Source organism: Aspergillus nomiae (assembly GCF_001204775.2).
Source record: "Aspergillus nomiae NRRL 13137 chromosome Unknown contig00047, whole genome shotgun sequence".
NCBI lineage: Eukaryota > Fungi > Ascomycota > Eurotiomycetes > Eurotiales > Aspergillaceae > Aspergillus > Aspergillus nomiae.
In genome coordinates, this window is record NW_015378102.1 from 17,051 (window position 1) to 42,657 (window position 25,607).

Sequence of the window (25,607 nt, forward strand, 5' to 3'; positions counted from 1 at the left end):
TATACCCAACCGAGCATGATAGCGGCAGCTCACCTCTGCTTAGGTTGAAGAAACACAGGGCTGTGCAGTTAGTGACATATAATTATACCTCGCTCGTTGTCACACCTTTCTCTAGCTCAGGCACTAGCAGGGGAGACAATCCGCTCACACATAGTATGCATCAGAGCACCTCCTACATTAAAGGGGTATATGTAGGATACATGGTACCCTACAAGATGGAGTGTTTTCTTTTGTTTCAGTTGAGTTTTCTTCTCCGTAAAAGCGGGTATACAGTCCAGAAATCGCCGCCGGAGACGGATTATTCTTCCGATCAGATAAGATGAACTCTCTTGGAACCCCTGCCCTGTTGGCTCTCTTGGCTGCCTTTAACGTTGTTCAGGGGGCCAACTTAACACTGGGTCAGCATTCCCAAGCCTTGGAATTCCCACAGGCCCGAAGGCTTACTGCAGCCAGTCTGCCCCCCAGTCTCAGAGTACGAGAGATCGAAACATTCGCTCTGAAGAGAGAAGCAAGTTTCGACTTTATCCACGAAGCTCCGGAAGATGGCACGGAATATGTCTTCGCTACTACCCTCAACGTGGCATCTCAACACCCGATTCTTGCCCTCGAGGCTTTAGATGCCGACATAAATGATCTGTCATGTTCGGACTCAAAGATCCAGCTGTCCATTAGCTCACCTGCTCGGACGGAAGCCCTAAAGCAGGAACTTGAGGCGGTATCGGATTTTGTAGTTGTCACCTCCCATGAAGGTTGTGACTTGGAAGGGGAAAGGTCCATCCATCGGTAAGTGTCTGAGTGCGGCGCCTAGACAGAGTCCATCTCATGCTGTACATAGTGTGACGAAGGCGTCTGTTGATCTTGCTCGTCAAGTATTCACCATGGAGAAAGTCAAAAGCGATTGGCACGATGCAAGTCATTCCACGAGCGTGTCTTTCTCCCACAGGCACCGATCGAGGATCCAGAAACGTACATATACCTTGCATCAGAAACGACAGCAGGATTCAACGGGTGCGCCGACAACCACGAAGGTGGTAGGGGAAGGTTCTGCACCTTCCATCTCTTTTCCAGCGGCTCCCACTGCAACAACGGGACTGCCTTCGACTGCGACAAAATCGCTCGACAAGCACTATATCGACCAGAAGATATTTCCGCCAGATTCTCCTGCCGCTGACATGTTCATGTAGGCCTCAGACACAATCTTGAGTTAGATTCACGATGCTAACAACCCTAGACCGCAAGGAGTGACAGTGACCTGCAAAAACTGCACGCTCCAGGGTGATATCGAGATAACCCGAGGCTCGTTCAACATTTCTGGTAACACGATTAAAGACACAATCGCCTTTTTTGATGACGGTGCACTTGAAATCATATCGAATGGCCTCTATGCGCAGGTTGAACTTGGTCTTGACCTTTCATTGAGTCAATCTTTGGCTTCCCTCAACATATCTCTCCCTACGATTCCTCTCACCCCATTTGAGGTAGGCATCCGGGCACAAGGTGATATCATGCTTTAGTATGACGATATTGACAACCTTAGATACCAGGAGTTGTAGCTTTCGGGCCGCTGATCCAACCAGATCTCTCACTTAGCGTTAATATGGTCGAGAAGATAGGGTTCTCTTATGGCTTCAATCTTTCGGTACTGTTTCTTACTCGGGAGATTTGCTCCATTTATGCTAATTCATGTAGGTGCCCGACAACTCGAATATTAAAATCAACATGAGTGAGCCTGGAAACTCCTCTATCTCGGGTTTGTACGTTGTCCACAACAGTGCACGCATGTTGAATGGCCAGCTAACAGGGCGTAGTGATAAAACAAAGGTCCACGCACTGGAATTTGAATCTACGTCTGCACCGGCGTCCCTGATTTTTAGTGTTACCTTTACACCGCAGATCCTGCTCGGCGTCAGCACGGCAAAGGGCTTGGTATCCGGCGGCGTTGGAGCATTCGTCAACTTGCCAAAAGTATCTGTGAATGCGACTCAACTGAGTCATGTCAGTGAAAAGTGTGAGCCCGTCAATGGTAAAGCGAACGAAGGCGGCAGCTTGACGTCTGTCCTGGATGATGTCTACGACAGTCTGACGCATATAGCCCCTTCGGTGGACATCAACATGGGCGTCCTGGCCAACATGGAGGTCGACATCGCCGATTTCAGTGAAAGGGTCGGAGTAGAAGCTGTGCTGGCATCAACCTCCTATCCTTTACCCACCGCATGTTTGAAGTATGATGCGAAGAGCCACACATATGGTACTCCGTCACGGACGCCAAGCGCAACCGCAACATCGGGGTCAGTTAAAGGAGCCGATGACAGGTCGTCAGATTCAGATAAACAGTCTGGTGCCGTGAGATTGGTAGAGAATCTTGGTCTGCTACCACTCAGTATTTTGGCGGCTTCACTGATTGCGGTTGGGTATTGGAATTAGGGATGGTGAAGATGGGATTAAGAACGTGTACACTATATGGAAAACATGTAGATACTACTAGTAGTGTCATGGAATCGAAGCCAAGTGATAAAAGACGTGTATGCAAACCATGCAAACCATACAAACCCTAGGTTTTTAAGGTTTAAACAGAAGCAGCAGGGTCTTTACCAGTGTGGCTACTGCGACCTGGAGGGGTCGATCGCTCCCTATCCAAGGATAGATCTATGCAGGTTGTGGGGGAAGGAATGCACTGCCATTGGTGTCCTCAGGGGGCATTGTTCGTATTGCCAGAAGAAAAAGTAGAAGAAACGCACAGCCACAGAACATGTGATGTCGCATTGCAAACGCGGGAGAGTCGTCGGGCACCCAATCGAGTCTAGCGCTGAGTCGGGATCCCAAAGAGGAAAGGTGGCGTTGGGATTCACGGGGTTCTTCCATCCTCAAGCATTCAGGCATCTCTTTCTACATCTATTCTCCTCCCCCTCAAGTGAACGCTTGGTGTTCCTTAGTCATTAAAAAAAATAACTCCTCAGCGCGACGTTGGACAGTCTGTTTTCTCGCTTTCTGAAAGCGCAGCGACCTCCTCGTCTCCGGGTGAATCCTTTGAACTTAGCCGCCTGAAAAAGCCCTCATTACACTACCCTATCAGGAAAGGCTTCATCGGGTTCGACCCTGGCTGTATTATCCATCATTCATCATTTCTCCCCATTGGAACACGAGTCGCTCCTTGATCATGTCTGCCGACCAATTGCTTTACTCAATGGGTCATTCATCCCAGGGTGATGAATTCTTTGATTTTGACAACTTCTTCGATATCCCCTCGTTATGTCGACAGTAACCCGACCTCGGTCAACTCAATCTCCCCCAAGGACTTGGACCTGACCTACAACGACCTAGACGGGTCAAATTGGGATTCAGGACTCGACCTGTGCACTCAATTTCCATTCACCGACTTTGTCAACCACGAACCATCATTCCAGGAATACTACGGAGGCGCCGCGAATGCCGAGCCAGTGGTAGATCCCAATGATATCCTTCAACTTCCGTCAACTTCACCAAGTGAAGTCTTCGTTGGATCCGGTTTTGACAGTGCCTGGCTGCCAGGTGCACACGGTTATGATGACCATTGCTATTCGGCCATCCGGCATATGGTAGAGTCGCAAGCGGCGGTGGACCCGAGCTGTTCATCCAAGAAAGAAAAGCGGCGAGAAGCAGCCATAGCCTTACATCTACAGCGCTTGCAAGATGCCCCGCTTCCCGAGATGGATATGTCTTCGGATTCAAATACCAGCTTCCCATCGCCTCCGTGGAGTGTTTCCCATGATGCTCCATGCGCCAGCCCTGCGACTACTTCATTATCCGATTCAACCGGCAAGTCGCCAACGCCTCCCTCCGCCGACACAACGCCTGGCGGGATTGAACTGGTCTTGGATCTTAACATGAACACGCCGGCCAATCTACCGAGGAAGCAGAAACCTCGATCACGGGCTCAAAAAGAGAATTACATCAAAGTTCGAAAACATGGTGCCTGTGAAAAACATCGAAAACAGCATAAGAGGGTAAGTCAACCGACAGTTTATCTAGGTGAGCAAGGTATATTGATAAGGATATAGTGCAATTGCCTTGACATCAAGGGCGTTCATCTCAATGTCAACAGCATCGCTCTTTCTCCTACTTCCGCGGTGCTTGACTCGACTAGACAGATTAATCTGTCTCACGCACGGCCACGCCATGTTTCACTACCTAAACAGACACCGCCCGGTGTCCTTCCCCCGCATGTGGAAGCTCCAAAGACCGTGCTTTGGAAGCACAGGGAGAGAGATGTTCGTTCCTCCCCACAGGACAATTTCTCGGTCACTGCGCCTTCACCATTGGATGTGTACCATGGAAGGCGCTCACCGGTTTCTCTTTCAAAGCCTGTGGAGGCCGCAAACACGGGACAACCCAGACCACAGGTGTCCCAGTCTTACAGGTCGACAACTCCTTGGCGTGGTGTCGACCAGACTCCTTCAGTTCCTGGCCGCCTGATGTCGCCAAAGCAGAAGCTGCTTGTAACGACCTCGAAGCAACAATCTGTCCTGGAACGGGAGAGCTGTCCCAGATCTACCGTCAATCGCGTGCCAAGCGCTTTGCCTCAGACTATTACTTGGCGTCTCAGCCCTGTTACAAAGACAGACAAGGAAGGTTCACTTTGCATCGAGTCTACAAGGGCGAAGATGAACTCTCCGTCACTTCAATCTGTATCTACCAATCGCTCGTCGACTGGTGGAAGCCAAGAATTGCGTATTGCGCAGACTATTTCTACTGTCGCAAGCCAACAAGCCTCGGCCGGAAAATACTGTACCGCGCTCGGCAAGTCTGCTACCACAGCAATTTTCAACACTGGCCTCGCATTTGCCGGCTTTTGGCAAACTATGGGATCGGTTATTTCATCGGCCGGGGGCATATTTGGCAGTCTCGCTGTCTTTGCTTCCAAGCAACATTGGTTTGCTAGGAAGGGACTGGGGTTAATTTAACCTCGAGCCTGTCTGAGCATTTGTTCATGCTGAAGCTTCTGTCCTTTGATTGTTCGGTTGTGGGAAAAGATACCTCGTGGTCGTTTTTGGTTTGTTGCTACGTTTTTTAGCGGGGTTCTTTGGACATATTTTCATGGATAGTCGATGGGTTTTTAACGGTTGGCTAGAGTTAGAGAAATAAATAATTTTTTTTTATACCTACTTCTTCCGATTCCATCTCTGTAGTCCAGGGCAGGTTCCTGTAAACAACGAAATAGAGCCCATGCTTCGCCGTTCCCCACCTTAGCCAAACTACCCCACGGCCCGTGGAGTTTAGGGTTAGGAGAGTGTCCACACCAGGGACGCCTTCTTGTAGAATGTCACTCTAACCCCTGATAACCATCTAGGCATATCCACTTGTCTTGACAATGACATCCAAAGCCACCCCGTCAGACTTCCACTTCCACTTCACGACAGTGACCGGTTACTTCCTCCAAGATGACCCAAGCACCGACCCCGACAACTTCGACTACGTAAGTCCCATGCCACCGCACCTGCCTCACCCCCTATAAACCAAAAACAAGCACTCACATTGAAAACAGGTCACATCCAATTTCGGACTCATACCTCGGAGCTACGACTCCGACCCTGAGTTTGACCCAGAGGGCCGCAAGACCCAGTGGGAGCGGTTCGAGTACCACCTCAACAAGCTAAACCGGGACAGCAGCCCCGAGACGCAGTTTAAGCTGCTCTTCCTGGGTCGACATGGCGAGGGGGTGCATAATGTCGCCGAGAGGCGATATGGCACTGAGCTTTGGGATGTATGTATCCCTCCTTGCACTCTCTCTCTCTCGTTCCTGCAGGACTCCACCCAGGCCTGGTTCATTGCAACACAATAACATTGCCATATCTTCAACACTACTAACACAGCAAATCAACATTAAAAGTGCTACTGGTCGCTCCAAAACGGCGATGAAACCGGCACCTGGGTCGACGCCCGTCTGACGCCTCTAGGAATCTCACAAGCCGAAACAGCCAACGAGGCGTGGCGAACGCAGATCAAGACCAAAATCCCCTCCCCACAGGCCTACTACGTGAGTCCCCTGAACCGGTGTCTCGCGACCGCCAGCATCACCTTCAAGGGCCTAGGTCTACCGCATACGGAGCCCTTCCGGCCGGTCATCAAAGAGGTGAGTGTGTGTGTGTGTGTGTGTTCAGCATTTCACCCTCCGCTGTGATTTATCTTTTGAGCTACTCTGGGACAAAAGCCGTGCTGGATATGATATGATATATACTACGTTCCATGCCGAGATGAGATTGATTGTTTGATTGATTGATTGACTGATTGACTAATGAGGGACCTGACCAGCTTCTTCGCGAAACAATCGGCCTCCACACCTGCGACAGCCGGTCTAGTAAGACGGCTATCGCGCAGGAATACCCACTGTATCGCTTCGAGGAAGACTTCGCGGAGGAAGACCCGCTGTATGACCCCGAGCTGCGCGAGTCGGACTCTGCGCGCGATGTCCGGCTCCGCGAGCTCTTGCTCGATGTGTTTGCGCATGATGCGAGCACGGTTGTTTCGTTGACGGCGCATTCGGGGGCCATTACGAGTGTGTTGGCGGTGGTGGGGCATCGGCGCTTTCCGTTGATGACTGGCGCGGTTATTCCTGTGCTGGTTAGGGCGGACAGGGTGGAGGGTCCGAGTCCCCCTGTAAAGGTTGAACCGCCGACGAGGGCGCCTGTTTGTCCTGGGGGTCGCGTGTAGGGCTTGGTTGTGGGGGTGGGGGGGCCAAGGGATAGACAGATCTATTGAAGTAATAAGATATGGTTGACGAGAGAGCATGTAGATATGTGTTGTATATTTCAATATTGTACATGTGTTGAGCTCTGTCCACTACAGGCTCCTTGAGATGTTGGCTCCGCGTCATCCATCACGAATAATCTGAGCAGGTTGGGCCAAGAGAACAACCCAAAGAGACGAGGAGATGGGGAAACCGCGTTGAGATCCAAAGAAATGCCGCAAATAGAAAGAATAATGAACATGCGCTGAGTTACCCGCCAGGTGGAGTGCTAACGGTCTAGAATAATACAAGAGACAAACGCCGAAGAAAACCCATCATTTGCCGAGACAAGGCCGGAGATAAACGTCGGGAGAAAAAAGCTTACCAGCTGTAGTACTGGCTCTGAGCAGTGATCTTCCGGTCAGGCAGCTGTGTCCAGAGCTGAGTCTTGCGCTTGCGTTGCGACACAGCCTCACGGTCCTTCCACTCCCTGATCCGTGTCTTCTCCTCCTTCAGGACGACCGACAGAGATGTGTACGGCGGGCGGAGGAGGTTGATCTGGCCTCTGGCACGGTGATCGTAATCAACGCCATATGGACCGCGGTTGACCCACGCCTGCTCGATGTAGATGGAGGTCGGGTCGGTGATAGTCTTACGCTCTCCGGACTTCAGAGTGATCGTGATGGGCTTGCGGATGGTCGCCTCGGCGGCACCAAGACCCATGCCGGAGCGGACGACGGCAACGTTCTTCGCATGCTTGAGGTGCTCAAGAACATCCTTGGCAGCCTTCTTCTTGCTGAAACGCATTTGTAGCATGGCTTCGTCAATGTTCTTTCCGGCGATCTGGCGGGCCAGGGGACCAAGCTTCTTGACGGAAGTCTTGAACCAGTGCGACTTGGAGACCGATTCGCGCTCCGTGCGCATGATCTGTTCGGGCTTTGACAGACGTCCTCGACGGCGAACCTCCCGGACGACCATCTTACGCTCCCAACGAATACGTGCCTCGGGACGAGGGTCTAACACCATCTGCATATTGTCTCGGTTCCGGTGTTCCACGCTAGTCTGAACCTCTTCTCCCTCGGCAGGTTCAGCCTCCTGTTTACGGGCAGCCGGTGTGCGACCAGATGCAATCAGCTTGGGGGTTGCCTCGTCCTCCGCAAAAATCGAGTCGGCACTCAGGCTACCCTCTCGCTTCTGGGGGGCTGTCCTCCGGTGGACCGTGGGCTTTGCGTCGGACTTCCCGCCGAAGAAGAAGTTCTTGATGGACGAAAAGGCGCCAGACTTCGATTGAGGTTCTTTGTTTCCATTGTAACCATTTTCTTGGGCACGGCGAGGGACAGTATAGGTCAAGGTGCGGCGAGGGATGTAGGTGATGCCGGTCCGGGCTGGAAATTCGGATCGATGAGAACTCGCCATTGACGGGATGGGACCATCTGAAAAGAGCCCTTGGATGACTTACCTGACCGAGCGAGATGCCCGTAGGGGTTGAGAGCACCAAGAGTGGCCATGGTGACGGACAACCAGCAAGACAGATGGGCTGGTTGGGGGACGTGACTTCGGAGACCCGATGGAAAAAAGTGGTCGAGAGACGCAAATTGCTTGGCTGCGGCCGAGGTTCTTACGGTCCGCCGTAGACTCTCAGGTGCCTTTCGGGGGGAAGTGTCAAGCCACAGCTTTTCGGGTGAGCCACACATGACGGCTCCGACGTTAAGCCGTCTTCCGAGGACAGGCTCTCATGTGGCTTCTGGAGGTCCATGCATCGCCATGAGGGTTTCCACCAATCAGGCAGCACGCTCTCCTGTATCATTACCTCATACTCAGACAAGGATGTCGTTCTTGGGAGCGGCGAGCTAAACCCCTTTCAGAGCAGCCCTATTCCCATAGTAACAAAAAAAATAACAATCCTTTACCTTTTTCTTTACCTCTCCGTCTGTACATACAGTAGTGTCTTTCCAGCAATCTGCAGCCATGCATGTACTATGACTCTGAGATCGTGATATATGTCTCCCTTGAGCGAATTTCCGGTTGTGGATCTGATTTAGTAATTTTGCTTGAATTTATTTAACCTACTAAGATTTGTCTCTGGTCGATTTCTACTAGTCTCGTGTTCTAGTCCCGTTACACCGTCATCAGTTCGATCGACAAGAGTCTCACTAGGGGCCAAGTTACAGATCACTGCAGACAATCAACCCCATCGTCCGATTGGAGGCACGGCGGTTTTCTTTCGTCATAAATATCAGGTCCGGTGAGATTTGCTATTCCCATCTGCCCCGGTTGTACTCTGTATTGGCCGCTTTATCTTTAATTTTTAATTTTTTTGTTTTCTTTCTCGTTGTGGTGGTTCCAGTAGTTTGTAGTCATGTAGTTGGTAGAAAGGAAATTCCCCGTGGTGGAGGGGAAGAGAGAGAGAGAGAGAGAGAAAGAAAGAAAGAGGGAGGTTTACCATACGGAGCAGTTTGCAGGTTGAGCTGTTACTGTGCTGTGCTGTTTGTTCTCTCTCAGCTATTTTTTTTTCTACATGCCGAGCTCTCTTGCCTTTTCCCTCCTTCAACTGAAGACTCGAGCAGTCTCTTACCTCTTACCCATCTCCACCGTGTGTCGATCTAGCGACGACCCTCATCATCTTCATTTCCTCGTTTTCCCGTGACTTGGTTTTCTTTTTCTTCCCCTTTAGTCCTTCAGGGTACAGCGTGTTGCTCTCACGCTTCTTATTTATTGTATTTTACTTTTATTTTTTTTTTACACCTGTAGGTTAATTGCGGCATTTCCCCATTCACTCTTTCCGCCTTTTCCATTCTTTGCATCGCGCCGCTTACCAGCTTGTTCCTTAGCTGTCTCCCTTTTGATGGTCGGGCTGAATCGTTCCATCCTTCAATAGCTTGTTTCTAACCCCCCTTCTGTCTCATTCTCTCTTCCCGGTCGTCTCACTATTCGACCCGAAGCGCCTCACTCTATCAATTCGTCAGCGCCCGGACCACCCGAGCTTCTGGTGTCAAAAGAAAGAGGACAAAGGCTTGAAAGAAGAAAAGAAATTTATCTGAAACCACTGATAACGGAAGAAGAAAAGAGAAAAAAGAAAAAAAAAAATTTCCCTTCATTCTCAATCGACTCTTAGCTCCTTCTTGTTTTGCGCAGCCTATTGTGGTTGAGTTTACCACCCCCCCCCCCTTCCGCCAGAAAGAAATTGTTACTGTCCGGTTCCAGAGTCTAGACAGGCTGTGGCCGGGGCAGGAATGGACTCGTTGATGAGGCGACTTCAGGCTATTCTTTGATTTGGTGACTTCTCTTTTTGTCAGCTTCTGGGTCCCACTTTCCCCAGTGCCTCAGAAGGAACTGATTCTTCTTCCCCCGTCTTCAAATCCATATCAAATCCGATGATGGACATCAATTCACTCCTCTCGCCGCAGGAGTCTAATTCTCAATCGGGGCGGTCTTCGCCGTCGGCGGCCCCAACATCTGTCAGTAACACATCCGTCCCGTCCACGGGACCACCTCCAAAACCTCTGCGCAAGAATCGCGCCGGCCAAACCAGACAGGGCATGACCTCATCTCCGCTCGCGCAGCACGTTTTTGCGCCGCCGCATGTCTCAGAACCGTCGCCGCCAGCGATAAGCCCGACAGTCGGTCCCAACGTAGGTAATGGAAGCGGGACTCCTCCGGTGACAGACTTACCTCCTCCTAGACAGCCCTCGACCCCTGGAATGGACACGCTCGCCGACTTGGCTTCCATGCAGCATCACCAACCCCAGCGCTCGAATGCCCCGCTTCTCAGAAGCACCGAATCGTACGAGTCTCAACTCTCTCCCTCGACGATGTATCCCCACGTCAGTTCGGTCGCCCACAATACACCGACGCCACGATCGTCATTCGATATAGCCATGTCGGATGGCCCCAGGGAGGCCGCCCGCAGAAACTATATGGATACATCGTTGGTTCCGAATGCACAGCGGCTGGCAACCGAGCTTTTTGCTCAAATTCAAGAAAACCCTCAGTCTTACGACGCGCATGTAACTTCGTTCGACTACTCCATGCGGGATTCGTGAACCATGTATACCCACCGAACAACCCCGAGCTTCACGGCGATCCTCGGAAATATGACCTGCTCAAGGATATGCGAACCGCTCGCGAAGAGATGGACAAGCTGTTTGCCATGGGGGAAGACCTCTGGGCAGAGTGGATACAGGATGAAAGCATGCTCGCACAAACCGTGGATGAGCGCATTGCAGTGATGGAGCTCTGCCAGCGGTCGGTGGAGGAAGAGTACGGTAGTACGAAGCTTTGGAGTATCTACGGGGAATGGGTTCTTTATCTCTATAACTCTGCGCACGGTGAGGGTGGTCAGCATCAGTGGACGGAAGAGGATCGCATGATCGGTCGCGAGGTTTTCTCCTGGCAGTCGGTTCTCGATGTCTGGCAGAGGGGCGCCGAAGCGACTCGGTGGAGGACTCCTGATAGCCATCTGGTCTGGGATCGGCTGCTCGATCTGCAGATGCAGGACATCACCCGCAACCCTAGTCAGGAGAAAATTGGCCATGTGCGGAATCTATTCGACATCAGACTGCAAACCCCTCATGCCACCTGGGATCAGACTTTCCAGACGTTCTCGGGTTTTGTTTCCACCTATTATAACGCAAATTACGAAAATATCATGGCAGACACTGCAGGCCGATATGCAACGGCTTGCAAAGAACAGTACTCCGCTCGCGAGGAGTTTGAAATCCGACTCCGCAATGCCGCCGAGTCGGGCGACCTCACCCAGGAGTGGACCATCTTCACTGAGTACATCGAGTGGGAAGTCAACAGCAATCATCGCAACCGTCATTCCAACTTCGAGTTGGTCAACGCTGTCTATCAGCGTGCAGTGCTTCGATTCCCAACCGACGCCAACATGTGGGAGGACTTTGTTATGTTCCTCATCGATGAATCCATGCATGGTAATGCGAACACCACGACGATTTCTACCCTGGAACGGGCAACTCGGCACTGCCCATGCTCTGGTACCCTTTGGTCTCAGTATTTACTCAGCTCGGAAAGGGAGGGACAGTCCTTCTCCAAGATTGCCGACATTAAACACAAGGCCACCAGCACTGGTCTCCTCGACGTGGCCGGCATGGAGGAGGTTCTCAAGGTACATACGGCCTGGTGCAGCTACCTCCGTCGGAGAGCTTTCATGTCAGACTCCACCGATGAAGATCTCGACGTCGCTGAAGTCGGCATCCGTTCTGCCATCGAAAGTGTTCAAGAACTCGGGGAGAAGAAGTACGGTCGGTCTTATCAAGGTGATCCCTTGTTTCGCCTCGAGCGCATCTACATTCGTTATCTTAGTGAAAGTGGCAGCTGGGATAGCGCGCGGGAAACCTTCAAGGGTCTGATGGGTCGGCGAGGCAACAGCTACGAGTCTGGCTTACGTACTACGAATGGGAATTGATCTCATGGAGCAAGTTCGTGCAAGGCGAAGCCACTGTGGATGCCGCGCGCCGGACCCCTAACCCCAGCTTTGCGACCGCCGTATTGAAACAAGCTATCAAGCGGACGGACCTGGATTGGCCCGAGAAAATCATGCAAACCTATATCGCACATTGTGAGGATTACGAGGACTCCGATGAATTGCAGCTGGCCATTTTGGAAACTAGGAAGGCCATGCGGGCCATCACGGCTCGGCGAGAACGTGACGCAACAGAACTGGCCGCACAGCAAGCACAACAACCCGCATCAACCGAACAAGCTGCGCACCCTGAAAAGAGGAAACGGGAGGAGGAGGAAGCTAATGTAAATGGGTTGCCTACTAAAAAGGCTCGCGGGGAAGAGGAAGCATCGGCTGCGGAAGCAGAGCCAGCGGCCCTTCAGCGAGACCGGGAAAATGCGACGGTGGTGGTGAAGAACTTACCCCATCAGATTACCGAGCATAAAGTTCGACAATTTTTCCGTCATGTACGTTGTGCTTCTTGACCTTCCCTCTGATAGACTTGCAGCTAATTGGTAGCATGGCAGTGCGGTACGATAAACAGCGTCAAGATGTTTTCGGGCGACGGGAACTCGGAGGTCGCGGTCATCGAGTTTAATTCCAAGGACGAAGCCCTTGTGGCGCAAACACGCGACCAGAAATCATTGGATGATAGTACCATTGAAGTGCAGATTGGGACTTGCTCGACATTATTCGTCACCAACTTTCCCCCGGAGGCAGACGAAAACTACATTCGCGGCCTGTTCCGTGAGGTGAGTTTGTTTACATCTCTCTTTTTCTACCTCGTTGCCCTAAGGCATTACTGACATTTGGCAGTATGGCGAGATCATCGATGTTCGCTTCCCATCTCTGAAATATAATACGCATCGGCGCTTCTGTTACGTGCAATTCAAGACTTCAGAGGCAGCGCATAGGGCCACGAGGTTGGATGGGACTACGGTTGGTAAAGGTCTAATGCTAACGGCCAAGATCTCGGACCCTTCTCGGAAACAGGACCGACATGGTCCTATCTACGAAGGACGGGAGATCCACGTGTCCAATGTAGATTTCAAGGCCAGTGAGCCCGATCTCAAGGAGCTCTTCTCGAAGTATGGGACCGTGGAGTTGGTCCGTCTGCCGAGGAAGGTCGACGGTGGCAGTAAGGGCTTCGGTTATGTTGTCTTTTCCACTAAAGAGGAAGCCACTGCCGCTCTGGCTATGGACGGGCAAGAGTATCGCTTGCGAACCCTGCACGTGAAGATCTCCGCTCCCCAGAGCACTAAGCGAAGCGCGACCACCATCGTATCTCACGTTGGGAAATCTCAGTCCCCTGCAGCTGAGGTAAACGGGAGCAAAGCATCAGCCGATGCGGACACCCCTAGCAGTGAACGGGCTGCTCGTAGCTTGGGACTGATGAATATTCCCGACACGGTGAACGACGCGCGCATTCGGGCCCTGGTGGAGCCGTACGGCAAATTGATCAAGATTGTCTTACGGCCCGACCACCAGGGGGCCATTGTGGAGTTTGCCGATGTTAATCATGCCGGTCGGGCTTCTTTGGAGCTCGAGGGCCAGGAGATCGCGCCGGGGCGTAAGTTGCATGTGGGCACCGTACCGGAGATGCTGAAACAGTCCGCTGAGAATAAGGACGGTCGCATACCACCACCCAGCAAGCCGAAGGAGAAGCAAGGGGCATTCCTCCAGGCCGCGGGGCCGATCAAGCGACCACAACAACCGGGTTCGCGGGGTGGCCGGCGGGGAGGTCTCGGGGTGAAACGCGCCGTCCCTCGTGGAGAGCACAACGGAGAGAAAACGATGACGACGACGACAATGATGACGACCGACAGCGCCCCCTCCGTGGAAGGGGGAAAGACGAAAAAGAGCAACGATGACTTCCGTGCGATGATCCAGCGGGGTCGCGAGGAGTGAGGTTTGGCGCAACGGATTGCATGGCAGGTTTGGCGTTCCTCCCCAGTCGCTTGCCCTTAATTTTTCTTTGTTTTTCTGTTCGATTTCCCTATGTTTCTTATGAAATGAAGAATTGATTTGAGCTCTCTGTCACACATGTCCCTGGTGGGTGCCCTTTCACTTGCATTTGCCGTGTTCGTTGTATAAGTACCATGATCAAGTTTCGACCTCTATTTTGCAGCTGGATTTGCAGGTTGCCGTTGACTGTAGATTACTTTGATGTGTCTTTGTCGTCTTTGTTCCTGCGGGCTCTTCTCTTTGCTTTCTTTATCCCCCATTATTTTTGATGTCACTACCTAGTTAGTCGTCGTTGCTAGATAACCCGGGAGGACGTACACCGTCTCCCATCGGAATGAATCCGCGAATCTCGTTCATGGCTCCCTTGACGTTGGTTAGTACTCCTATCATGCATGGAACTTTACGATCATAGACACCACCCATCGTGAAATATGCAGGAGGGTTGAATTACTAGTCATTGCTTCCCGCACCCCCTCCTAAACCTCACAGCATGAGTTCTCATAATGTGACTGTCCATGTAACGTGACGTCAACCCGCACGCGTTTTGTACATTATATAAAATATGCGGGAGATGGAGATGGATACAGTTTAGTACCATTCACGGATTCGACCCGTATTTCGCGACAGAATGACCTGCTTCAGTCACGACAGTCTCAGCACCATTGCTGGCCAGAGCTTGGGTGATATGACAAGACTAGTCGATGGGGACTAAGGAATTAGAGTTGATATCTTACCGTTCAAAGCGGGGGGCGCTTGGACCGATCCTGAGGGATTTTCTCGTATGCAAACCTGCGTATCAGACCAACCGCCCGTTCTCATCGGTCTTGGAAGAAACTCAACTGGCCAGATATGGTATACACAATATTTTGTCGGTGAGTTGTGACCGGACAGCGGATTTGAGGGGGTGAGTTTCCTGTCACGGTCGAATAAGTCCATGCATCCAGCACATACCATCATACCATCCAGTGGTATGGTATGGGTGTACTCTGTACTAGTACTAGTAGTATGTATGTATGTATGTCTGGGTGTATGTACTGTACAACATGCAACAAGGCGACGATCGCGAGTCCGGGTCACCTGTTCCCTTCATACTTGCCTTTCCTTGATTTTTTATCGACCCGAAGAACCAAAAAATCTCGGTTCCATTTTGATTTCTCTTCTTCTCTTCTCGTGACCGTCTAGCTTTAAATCGGCAATTGTCCTTGAATACTGGAGGTCTTTAGAATCAAATTCCGAGCTCTACAGTGTACACATTGTCCTCATTGAAGTATTGGAAAAGAAGCTGGAGCTTCCGCGTGTTATCACCTGGTCTGGGGAGATACCTCAGGCAGGACCCCAACTTAATCGCTCTCCCTCGCCCATTGAAACCAGAACTTCTCCCTTCCTCTCTCCTTCTCTCCTTTCATGACACATTAAACTTATCCCACTAACCGTACCAACCTTTATCTCCCGAGTTGAAACATCTCTACCTTTCCTGAGTGGATTAAATTCCCCGTAATCCACTCTCGAGACCTGTCATTAAAACTCCCCGATCGGCCGGTCGCCGCGATCGCTCAACTCTTACTCCCTCTGTCGTCATTCATATCAGATATATATACTTCCTTTCCCCACGATGGATTTCCATCTAGTGCCGCGCGGCGAAGACCGAAACTACACGGGCTTTCTAACGAAAACCATTGTCTACACAGCATCATTGATTGTCTTTCTAGCGTGTGAGTGCGCCCGTCGCAATCGCACGGGTATGACGACAGACTGACGGGGAAGGCAGCATTCGGCTTAACCGTATCGTCCATTGTGGTCCCAAAATGGATTAGTTATCAGAACGATGAGGTGCGGATCCATTCATACTTGCTCGCCTTGCCTTCCTGCCTTGATCAGCATGCGTGCTAACCCTTCGTCGATCTAGATCTGGTATTCATACGGCCTCCATCGGCGCTGTTCCTCAGTCACCGATGTCTGCGTTAGCTTCCCCCAGCAGGAGGATTGTAGTGGTCGGGGCCGCTATTTCTGTTCCATGTGGCGCTCCGTGGGCTTCCTTATGTCCTTTGCCGTCGTTTTGGAGGGCATGAGTATTGTTGCATTCCTGATCATATTGTCCGGTGGGAAGCGATTGCGGGAATCCGGGTGGAAGGTTCTCAGTTTGTTGATCGTGTTATCGGCCATTGTGCAGGCGGCGAGCATGTCGATTGTGGTAGGTTTTGGTCGATCTGGCTGACTGAAAACGGTGATGCGTGCTAAACATTTCTGCTTCAGGCGTATTTATATGACCATGACACGCGGTTTTTCCCCGGCTGGAGACTGGACGAGTCCTGGGTCTATTGCATCATCAGCTGGTGTATTAGCTTGCTCTGTGCGGCCGCCCTGATTATTGCCGGCCGCGTGCTGCCGTCGGAAGGTGGCTATGAATTGATTCCTGATCATTCTTAATTCCGTTCTTATGGAGACGATTTGTCAACGGTGGCACGATTCGATATACGTTTACGGCGGTGCATCTCTGATTCGCGGTTCTGCGTTGTTCTGCAGCTTCCCTTCTTTCCCCTGCTTCTGCATTCTTTTTAGCCCGGTGGTTTTCGCTCTTTTTGAATGTACATACAGACTAGATGTCTACGAGTAATGTTTATGACACGTGAGTTTCTATCCAATGGACGACACTGACTTCAACATCACACTTTCCAGGACTGACTAAACAACAGGAATGCAACTTGACCAGTTGTTCCAATCCATTTCAACTTCAAAATGAAAAGAAAAGGTTGTTCAATCAATCTCACCCATGAACCCTCTTCACGGCCCCCTTCCCATTAACCCTAGAACCCTTCTTCCCATTGCCACCCTTCTTCCCTCTACCTGCATTCCTCCTCACCCTCCGCCGCTTCGTCACCGGAGCCAGAACCCAAGACTGAAACGTCGGTAAAAGCTCAATATCCGGAAACACGATCTGACGAGCCGGCACGCCCCGTCCGCGCAAAGAATCCATATCCTCGCGCACCCGACGGACCAGGTCGCGCAAATCCGCAAAAGACTTATCCCGACCAACTTCCCTCAGAAGCCAACCGGGCACAGGCGAAGCCACAATGGTCGGTTTCCTGCGTCTGCCACAATGGTCCTGCACAGGAGTAAGTTCAGAAAAGGCAGGCGACGAGCCCGAACCAGATGAGAGCGAAGTAGTAGGATCCGACTCGTCCCCGTCATCCCCCCTCTCATCCTTACAACAACCCCCCGAATGCCTCCCCCCAGCACCAGTAGTAGCAGCAATAACCTCCTCCTCTCCTCCTCCATCCTCCCCTTTCAACCGCTGCACCTCCCTCTTCCTCAACACAACCTCCCACCCCGACACCCCACCCCACCTCTCCATGCGCCCAAGCACAACCATCAACAACTCACACTGCGTAACCGGCCACTCGACCCGATACCGCGCGCGCTGGTAATGCTGTCGACAGTAATGCACCCAGACATGGTCCGGGAACCGCTTTGTGGCATACTTATTGCGGCCGAAGATATGGGAGATGACTTTCCGGCGCGGGTTGTTAGCCTTCTCGTCGTCGATTGCTGGACAGGGGTTTGTGAATTCGCAGGGTGGGGGAGGTTGTTGTTCTTGGATTTCTTTCTGGTGCATGTTTTTTCTTTTATTCTTCTTTCTTTCTGTCTGTTAAGGGGTGGATTGTCTTTAGTTGTTTTTTTTAGGTTGGGATGGATGGATGGATGGATGGCTTTGTTAAAGGGATATGGGATGATGGGAGGGTTCTTTATTTTTACGCTTATATATGGGGGTTTTTATGTGGCGAATTGTGCGTGGGTGTGGTGTTTTCATTGGAGAGAGGAGGTTATATTGGTGCCTGCTTGGGAGGCATAGGCATTCTGGTGGGTGGGTTGGAGACAAAGGGGGGGGTCTTCTTTTTCTTCACTGTTGGGTTGTTGGTCTTGGTGAGGTTTTGTAGATTCCTGGATGTTACAGGTGGGCATGGCGAATCAGTGATGAACCGACCAGGGATTCGGTCTTTGAAGTAATCCAATGCAATGCGAATCGTCTTTTATATTCGTGATCATGCTCTACCTCATATCACCACCCTAACCGGTGCCAAATATCAATCTGCGTATGTATAGATATCTCAGTGTATAATCAACCTGAACGCCGCCCGAAAAAAAAAAAGATTCCCAGAAACCACATTCGTACAATTTTCATTCTCCATGCAGTCTTAGAGGCCAAAATAACCAAATAAACAAAAAAAGAGAATGGGGAAAGAAAGTTCATCACGTCATGGGCCGAATTCACGCGGCATATCCCGCAGGCAGTTTGGGGACGTATCTCCTCAGTGCCCGTTGGTTGTTGCACCCCACGGACCCGATGTCGATGGTATTCAACTCTCGACTGAGCGCGTCCATTCCCTGGTGACCACCCGCCACAGGATAGCCCTGGGGAGTCCCGTTACCACCCATCACCGGATAGTTCTGGTTCATTGGTTGGGCAATCGGCACCTTGGCTGGAATGGGCGGGCCGGTGTTGACCGGGGCGTACAAGCTTGACGGGGAGTGACCGCGCGGAGATGGGGAGACAGACGTGCGATGAGAAGGGGCTGTGTTCGGGGAACTCATTGTCCGCCCGTGTCTGTAAGGAGAGAGTGCGCGACCACGGTTCTCCCCAGGTGAGGTTCGAACAGCCGGATCCGCCACGTATGATTGGGGACGTCTATATCCTCCATCCACCAAGGGCCGGGAGCGTGGTGCATATTCTCTAACAGGCGGTGGCGCGGGGCTCCTCTTTCGTGGGACATTCTTGAAGCGGACTACCACCCCGGCTTTCTTGGTCTTCCGTTCTGGCTCCGGGGCCCATGTATCGGTCGGGAGGTGGTCGGAGGGATCGATCTCTCGACCATCATCACCGATGATCGGGCCCGGGTCCCGCGCGGCTTCCCTCTCGGACCGTCGGGCGGCGTCCATCGCCTCGGCGGGGGTTTCATATGCCGGCGCTAGGTCCCGGAGGACCGCCGCGCGAGCTGCATTTGGATTGAAGGCATCAAACGAATCGGGCGAGAAGGGGATTTGAGAAGCCTCCCGCTCGCCGAGGGGTGGTGGCCGGGGACTGACCGATTTCCGGCGAGGGACGAGACGAGTCTCTGATGAATGGGCTGATCCTCTGCTGATCAGCGAACGGCGGTCGTCCATGATCGGCGGGGAAGGTTCGACGGGGTACGGTACAATCATGGACGTCGACTCGAGCGGCATGATGATCTCTTCGATCAGCTCACTGCGTCTTCGGCTCTGGCGCCGTTCATTTTCCGCGCGGTCCGACTCGGCCTCTGCAATGGCGGGATCAAACCCGGCGACTAGACTGGGGGGCACGGGCGGGCCGTTCGTATGTGGAGGGAGGTCCTGCATCCGGCCCCCGTCGGACAGCATGTGCGACGGCTGCGACATGTTGATTTCTTGGGAGGTCCGAGGAGTTGCAAACTCTGGCGAGTAAGCTTGGTACGATGGGGTTGGTGACGGTACTAACTGCTGACTGGTCTGCACCAGGCCGGACCGATGAACCGGAGGCGGAGGTGGAGGGCCCTCCTCTTCTTCGTCTTCCACCCGGGGCTGCATCGTTGCATACTCTGCCGGCAGGTTTTCACGACTACTAGGGGGGCGGATGGGGCTGGTTTCTTTCACCAGGGAGTTGCTATGCGGGCGATACCGAGGTTCCGTTTCCACCGGGTGGGATCCATATTCTACCTGAGGTTCGCGGATATTCGCCGGGGAACGTTGCCTGTACCGGGCGACTTGCTGTACCTGGGCGATTTCGTTGGGCACATATTGCTCCGGGGAGGCGAATGCGTAATGGTTGCTGTGGTGGCTGCTCGGACGTGGTGGCGTTGCCTCTGACATGGGCGCATACATCTCTGGTCCTGACCGACTTGTTGGCCGGTCATGCCTCGAAGAGCGGAAGTCTGGGGGCGGTGCATTGCCATATCCAGACCGCGGTCGTGCGTGAGAGCGCGTATCATACGAGTCTGCCCTTTCACGGTACGAATGGTAGGATACTTCCTGCGGATGACGCCTCGGGGGTGGTGGAGCCTGATGGGGTGGATTACTCCACTCTCGGTGGAAATCATCTGGGGTTTCATAGGTTCTCCCAGGGTGCGAGGCTGTCCCCGGTGGTGGGCCATATGCTAGCGCATCAAAGGGGACCTCCGGAAGCCCCGAAGGTCGCGACGAGTGGCGTGCATATTCCACTGGGGACGGCGTAGAGTGAGAGTGATCATGGGCTGGGAGGGGTGGAGTGGAATGAGTGTGCTCGGGAGTCGGTCGAGGAGGGGATTGGGTAGGTGCTGGAGGAGCCGAAGCAGTCTTCTCGGGAAGCGCAGGACGTGCCGGAACTGAACCCGGAGGACCACTGGGTAGTGGACGTCGCTTGACCTCTTTCAATTGGCGGGGTCCTGATAGAGACGAAGAGGAGCTGATTGGCGCTGGACTCGATCTTGAGTTTAAGCTTGAGCTTGAGGCACTCGGTTTGCCGTGGACATTGACCTTCTCCACCGCTTGTGTACGTCGTTCAATCACTGCCTCATCTTCTGGCCTAGTGTCGTAGTAAGTCATCTCGATACGAACTTCACCGGCATACTTGCCACGAAACTGCAATGGATGCCAGTGATCACTCTGGCTACCCCCGGGGATGATCAAGTCTTTCAGATCAATCCAGGTCTCCCCGATAAGGTCGGTTCTTTTGTCGTCATTGAATATGGTTACCTTGAGTCTGAAATAGTCGGGTGACTCATGTACGGTAAATCGAAGTTCTTGATCCCTAGAAAATGTCAACACGCGCTGGTCGAGACCAGGTGGTTCGGAAGAGAAAAGAGAGACGAGACTGAGATCAAACAAAGGGAAGTTTTGGGCGCGTACCATCTCGGCGTTTGGCCCCCTCGCAAGTCAGTGTCGGTTTTCTTCGCTTCTTTCCCTAAACGAGCCGCACAGTAGGGATTTTGCTTCCCCATTGTCTTTCGATTGGGAAGGTTCTTCGCCCGATCCACGACGAGAACCAGAGTTCCGATAGCAGGCCCATCGACGGACATATCTGCGTAGATGCCGGCAGCATGGTTGATCATCGACAACCGGGGCGGTTTGGAGGCCATGTTATAATGACTGTCAATTGACAAGTCGCCCGAGAGGAACGAAGAGCAATTAATCAAAGGAATGCGATATCACTGGAAGCCACCGCATTCGTCGCAACGAAAACAATTTGCGGACTTTGGGGGACAAGTGTAGTACAATAATACCAGGGATCTATGCAACCAACGGCCACAATAACAAACAGAAGAAAAACCAATGGTGGCCGTCCACACCGGAGTCTTGTTTTTTCTTTACGACAGGGGCTTAACACCTGCAGGGGGGAAGTTGATTAAACCAAAGACACAAAGGCCCGATCAGAGAGGAAGAGGAAAGGATGAGATGAAGATGCAGAAAGGGAGGGGAAACCAAACAAGAGTTGGCGATAAGCCGATCTGAGCGATATGGAAAGTATGTCAGTTACCAATCTTACGTTATTACGCCCGATGGCCAGGCTGATTGGTTGCAGGGCGGGGGCCTAGGTCAGGTGCTGGGTATCGGGGTGGCTGGGGGTGGCTGGGGATTCATCCTGATTAGTGGAGATCGTGTGTTCCTGCATGCAAAAACCGTGGTAGCTGAACCAACCTTCCCCGGTTCAGCCTAGCGCCCTGTATTTATCGGTCGCGGGTTCCGATACACTTGATTTTCCCTCGTTTCAGACTTGTGGACGCAACAGCCTCACCCTTGTATTTGCATCGTATATCCAGCCACGCTCAATTTCACCAGACCAGGAGTCCACTTTTGCAAAAACTCATTCCTCGTCATCGTCATCGTCAGGCGCACACTTAGCGCCCGAGTCGTCGTGAGACCATACAGCATTCCTGCCCAGTCTCACAGTGCCCACAGCAGGTCTCCACCTTGAAATGTGGGCTGCATACCTTAAGACACGGACTCCGTTTTCTGGCTTCACAGCACGTCGAGCGATGCATGCTCTCCTCCACCTCGTGAGCTGTCACTGTAGGTCTCACAGCTCAACCACTCCATCTCGAATCCGGTCGTCCAGATTGATCAACCAGGTATCTCGACTGCGGTGGAAAATGCGCTCGGAAATCCCTGGCCGCTCAGGGTTGAAATACGGTTGCCTGTCTCAGTTGCATACGTCTAATTTCCACAGCCACGACATCAGGCAGTGACATTTTGGATGATGATCTCACTCCACTCGATACTATAATTAAACTTCTACGGGTGAATCCCGGCAAGTTAGTCGGTCTGACAGAAGGTAAACTTGCCTTGTTGTCCGCCGACATACACGGCAGAAGTTATGGGGTTGGTGGGACATGGTATGCAACAACCTGCATCATGTCAGATAACAATATATATTTCCGGAGTCTCCTCTGGGATACTCGGCCCCCATCACCAATTCGGTCTCCATTGTCCGTGAACAGGCGGTCGGGAATATCACACCACATACCTCACTGAACGGTCTGGAACAAATGTCTCAACAAGATGATCTCCCTGTCCACGTGGGTCGCCGCATTAGCTGAACTCTGGACGTTGACCGCATTCTTGGAATCTGGCCTGGAATGCGCAAGTCTGCGGGTTCGGAATTGACCTAACTGTTGAGCATGCCTCATATAACACTTTAAAGAAGCCTCTTACATCGAATTGGGGATGTGGTTTAGTGGTATAATGTTCGCTTAGCATGTGAAAGGTCCGGGGTTCAATTCCCCGCATCTCCATCTTTTTTTCTCCCATAGCTTTTCCCTCCGTCTCTGGGGGATTCTTTGTGAATGTCGCTACGCTTCTTTTTGCTGGGTTGGGTTGCGCCAAAGTATGTGTTCCTGTGGCCACGTCTAGGCCCTTTGTTGTTCCTCGACCCTGGATACATACTCATTCCGTAGCTCAAATAATCTACCAAGCCACCGGCTTCGATTGTGGCAGGTCCTCTGGTACCATGGAACACCATCCGTCTATGAGTGGAGACACTGTGGACAATATATTGTTCCCGACGGACAGCCATGAACGACACCATCTTGCCCATACCTCCAGGATGAGAAACGAGAAGCCAAAGAAAAACTCTTTATTCTTCAAAGAACCCAAATACCGACGTCAAGCATCACCGACTCAGATCCCTAAGTTCCCCGGCATGGCTGTTTTCCCACGGATGTTCCGTCTCCACAGCCCGAATAAGCTCCTCATACCGCGGGCTACGCGGCGTGATAGTAACCTTGTATGACATCGGGTGACTGATCGCACCCGCTTGATATTCGGCCCGTAGATCAACCTCCTTGCCATCTTGAATCGGCTTAGTGATGGTAAAGGCCGCCACTGATTGAGCAATGGAGATATACAGGTTCGCATCGGCTAGTGTGCGGCCTGGACACACACGGCGGCCGAACCCGAAGACGAAGTAGTACGGATTGGCCTCCGGGTCGTGTCCTTCATATCTTAGGAAGCGTTCTGGCTTAAAGGCGTGAGGATCTGGGTAGATATTGGGGTCATGCGTAAAAGCCCTGGATGAAGTTAGTGGATGTTTCTGTGAAACTTGATCTGTCTCCCAAGGACAAAATGGCCGTGTTCCATTGAGCCCTCATTTGAACAATTGGGCTGAAACGACCTTCATAGAGTAGGTGTCACAAACAGGACGATACGCACCAGACATTCGGGACCATCAGAGTCCCTTTGGGAAATGTATACCCTTCATAGCTATCGTCCTGAACGGAAGTGTGCGCGGTACCCATTGGGAGAACCGGATGCCACCGCAGGATTTCTTTGACCATGGCATCAATATAAGGGAGATTCTCGCGATCTTGGAAGCTAGGTAGACGGTCTGGCCCTACAACACGATCAATCTCTGCTTGCGCCTTCCGTTGCGCCTCAGGGAAGAGCGCCATCACAAGGAAGAAGCTCGACATAGTAGATACAGTCTGGCAGCAGTCAGCGTTAGTTGATGTGCAAAAGGGCAAACATATATGTATACTGTATCAGATCCCCCTCCATAGAAGGACGCAGCTGCCCACTTTATCACCGTTTCTTCATACGACCCGTGTCTAGGCTGGTTCTCATTCTTCTGGAGTAACCCGGCCAGAAAAGAGGGCTCGAAGTCTTGCTGAGCCAGTTTGCGTTTCACAAATGCATAGGGCACATCACTGAAAGCCGCAACACTCTTTCGGAATTGCTTGGCCATTCGTGCAAACTTAGCCCCCGGAAACCATGTAGGTATATGTTTCACTGATACTCAAGTCAACTCCAGCATCGCAAAGAAATGTTACCCCCATCCACTTACAGATGGGAATAAAATCCACCGCCCACGTCCCAGGAAGAATTGCCAGCCCGAAAGTAGCCATAGCCTCATCGGCGAGGTCGACGAGGGGGTCATGCCCATGTGGCTCAATCGTATAGCCATATGCGACTTTTAAAACGATAGCACCGGCTTCTCTAGTGGCTTTGTCAGTACAGACACTTCTTATCTCAAGCGAAATAGTGCAAACTATACTTGCGTATATGGTGAAGGAGGTTGTCCGGATCCTCCAGGACACGACGTAGAAACCGACGAACCTCAAGATCCTGCACCGCGTTGAATCGAGACACAGCCGCCTTCGACCCAATCTCATAGCCCAGGGCTTTCCGCATGTCCTTAAACGAAGGGTCGGAGTATTCCAAGGTGCCTAGAATCTGACCCCAACCAGCCCTGGGCTGGTGTCAGCCACTGCAAAGTGCAAGGATGTCAGTCACGATGAAGGCGAACATTTTACCGAAGTTCCAACTAGGCCTGGAGGACCAGACGGAAGAGCGCTTTTCGAGGATTTCTCGTGCGAAGCGGGCGTCATTGAGGATGACGATATTGTCGCCGAATATGCTCAATGAGCTGATCGGACCTGTTCAATGTTACTACCTCTCTTGAGAAGGAGGTATTCTGTATGCGAGGTATCTACCATAGAGGTCTTTGTGCTTCAGCCAGTATTCCCAATCACGCACATCGTGGGATGGCAGGTCCGTTAGATTGCCGATTATTGGTTTTCGGGGAGGACCTGGAGGTAAAGTTCCCAGAGATTGTTTTTTGCTGAGGAGAGATCGAACGAGATATAACCCAACAAGGCTAATTGTGAGAAGTAGAAGTATAGAGACCATGGCGGCACAGGCTTTGTCCCACTGCTTTCAGCTGTGTCTAGAGCTTCGCGCAGGCAAGAAGCAAGGAGATAATATTGCCGGTCGCAGAGGAAGGCCAAAGCAAAGAATCTTACTAGGTTATCGAAGATAGGCGTTTCGAGACTTATATGGCAGAAAACCGGTTGACGGCCGTACTTTTGTTGGTACGAAGTGTCATGGACGCACTGATACTTTATGCTATGAGCGAATCATCTTCGAGTCTTGTGGCCTCTCCAATTAACGCATGTCATTAATAATTCTGGGAAGTTTAAGATGCATCAGTTCGTTCTGATCTTCAGCTTGTCC

At 52.0% G+C, this 25,607-nt stretch overlaps 9 protein-coding genes across 9 annotated transcripts; 5 read left to right on the forward strand and 4 right to left on the reverse strand.

The window, feature by feature from the left end:
* Positions 1–319: 319 nt before the first annotated feature.
* Positions 320–2,424, forward strand: ANOM_003094 (putative GPI anchored protein; the record flags this gene model as incomplete). The annotated part of the gene is made up of 6 exons (XM_015548351.1): positions 320–783; positions 836–1,180; positions 1,232–1,478; positions 1,538–1,639; positions 1,690–1,754; positions 1,809–2,424. 6 exons carry the CDS (start codon positions 320–322, stop codon positions 2,422–2,424), a joined length of 1,839 nt encoding a protein of 612 aa, XP_015409581.1.
* Positions 2,425–3,206: 782 nt separating this feature from the next.
* Positions 3,207–4,940, forward strand: ANOM_003095 (uncharacterized protein; the record flags this gene model as incomplete). Its single annotated transcript, XM_015548352.1, has 2 exons — positions 3,207–3,983; positions 4,038–4,940. 2 exons carry the CDS (start codon positions 3,207–3,209, stop codon positions 4,938–4,940), a joined length of 1,680 nt encoding a protein of 559 aa, XP_015409580.1.
* Positions 4,941–5,347: 407 nt separating this feature from the next.
* ANOM_003096 (histidine phosphatase family protein) lies at positions 5,348–6,687 on the forward strand (the record flags this gene model as incomplete). The annotated part of the gene is made up of 4 exons (XM_015548353.1): positions 5,348–5,452; positions 5,522–5,740; positions 5,867–6,109; positions 6,289–6,687. The coding sequence occupies 4 exons, from the start codon at positions 5,348–5,350 to the stop codon at positions 6,685–6,687; spliced, it is 966 nt and encodes a 321-aa protein (XP_015409587.1).
* Positions 6,688–7,084: 397 nt separating this feature from the next.
* On the reverse strand, positions 7,085–8,211 carry ANOM_003097 (mitochondrial 54S ribosomal protein uL22m; the record flags this gene model as incomplete). The annotated part of the gene is made up of 2 exons (XM_015548354.1): positions 7,085–8,088; positions 8,163–8,211. 2 exons carry the CDS (start codon positions 8,209–8,211, stop codon positions 7,085–7,087), a joined length of 1,053 nt encoding a protein of 350 aa, XP_015409582.1.
* Positions 8,212–10,080: 1,869 nt separating this feature from the next.
* Positions 10,081–14,152, forward strand: ANOM_003098 (U6 snRNP complex subunit PRP24; the record flags this gene model as incomplete). Its single annotated transcript, XM_015548355.1, has 5 exons — positions 10,081–10,335; positions 10,386–12,100; positions 12,142–12,634; positions 12,695–12,919; positions 12,984–14,152. The coding sequence occupies 5 exons, from the start codon at positions 10,081–10,083 to the stop codon at positions 14,073–14,075; spliced, it is 3,780 nt and encodes a 1,259-aa protein (XP_015409586.1). The 3' UTR covers positions 14,076–14,152.
* Positions 14,153–15,744: 1,592 nt separating this feature from the next.
* Positions 15,745–16,762, forward strand: ANOM_003099 (uncharacterized protein; the record flags this gene model as incomplete). The annotated part of the gene is made up of 4 exons (XM_015548356.1): positions 15,745–15,844; positions 15,901–15,962; positions 16,039–16,323; positions 16,386–16,762. The coding sequence occupies 4 exons, from the start codon at positions 15,745–15,747 to the stop codon at positions 16,557–16,559; spliced, it is 621 nt and encodes a 206-aa protein (XP_015409579.1). The 3' UTR covers positions 16,560–16,762.
* A 134-nt stretch (positions 16,763–16,896) lies between these two features.
* Positions 16,897–17,745, reverse strand: ANOM_003100 (putative pathogenicity factor; the record flags this gene model as incomplete). Its single annotated transcript, XM_015548357.1, has 1 exon — positions 16,897–17,745. The coding sequence occupies one exon, from the start codon at positions 17,743–17,745 to the stop codon at positions 16,897–16,899; it is 849 nt and encodes a 282-aa protein (XP_015409606.1).
* A 653-nt stretch (positions 17,746–18,398) lies between these two features.
* On the reverse strand, positions 18,399–21,238 carry ANOM_003101 (uncharacterized protein; the record flags this gene model as incomplete). Its single annotated transcript, XM_015548358.1, has 2 exons — positions 18,399–20,910; positions 21,009–21,238. 2 exons carry the CDS (start codon positions 21,236–21,238, stop codon positions 18,399–18,401), a joined length of 2,742 nt encoding a protein of 913 aa, XP_015409605.1.
* Positions 21,239–23,268: 2,030 nt separating this feature from the next.
* Positions 23,269–25,283, reverse strand: ANOM_003102 (cytochrome P450; the record flags this gene model as incomplete). Its single annotated transcript, XM_015548359.1, has 7 exons — positions 23,269–23,665; positions 23,808–24,079; positions 24,133–24,383; positions 24,439–24,590; positions 24,649–24,843; positions 24,901–25,030; positions 25,088–25,283. The coding sequence occupies 7 exons, from the start codon at positions 25,281–25,283 to the stop codon at positions 23,269–23,271; spliced, it is 1,593 nt and encodes a 530-aa protein (XP_015409609.1).
* Positions 25,284–25,607: the final 324 nt, after the last annotated feature.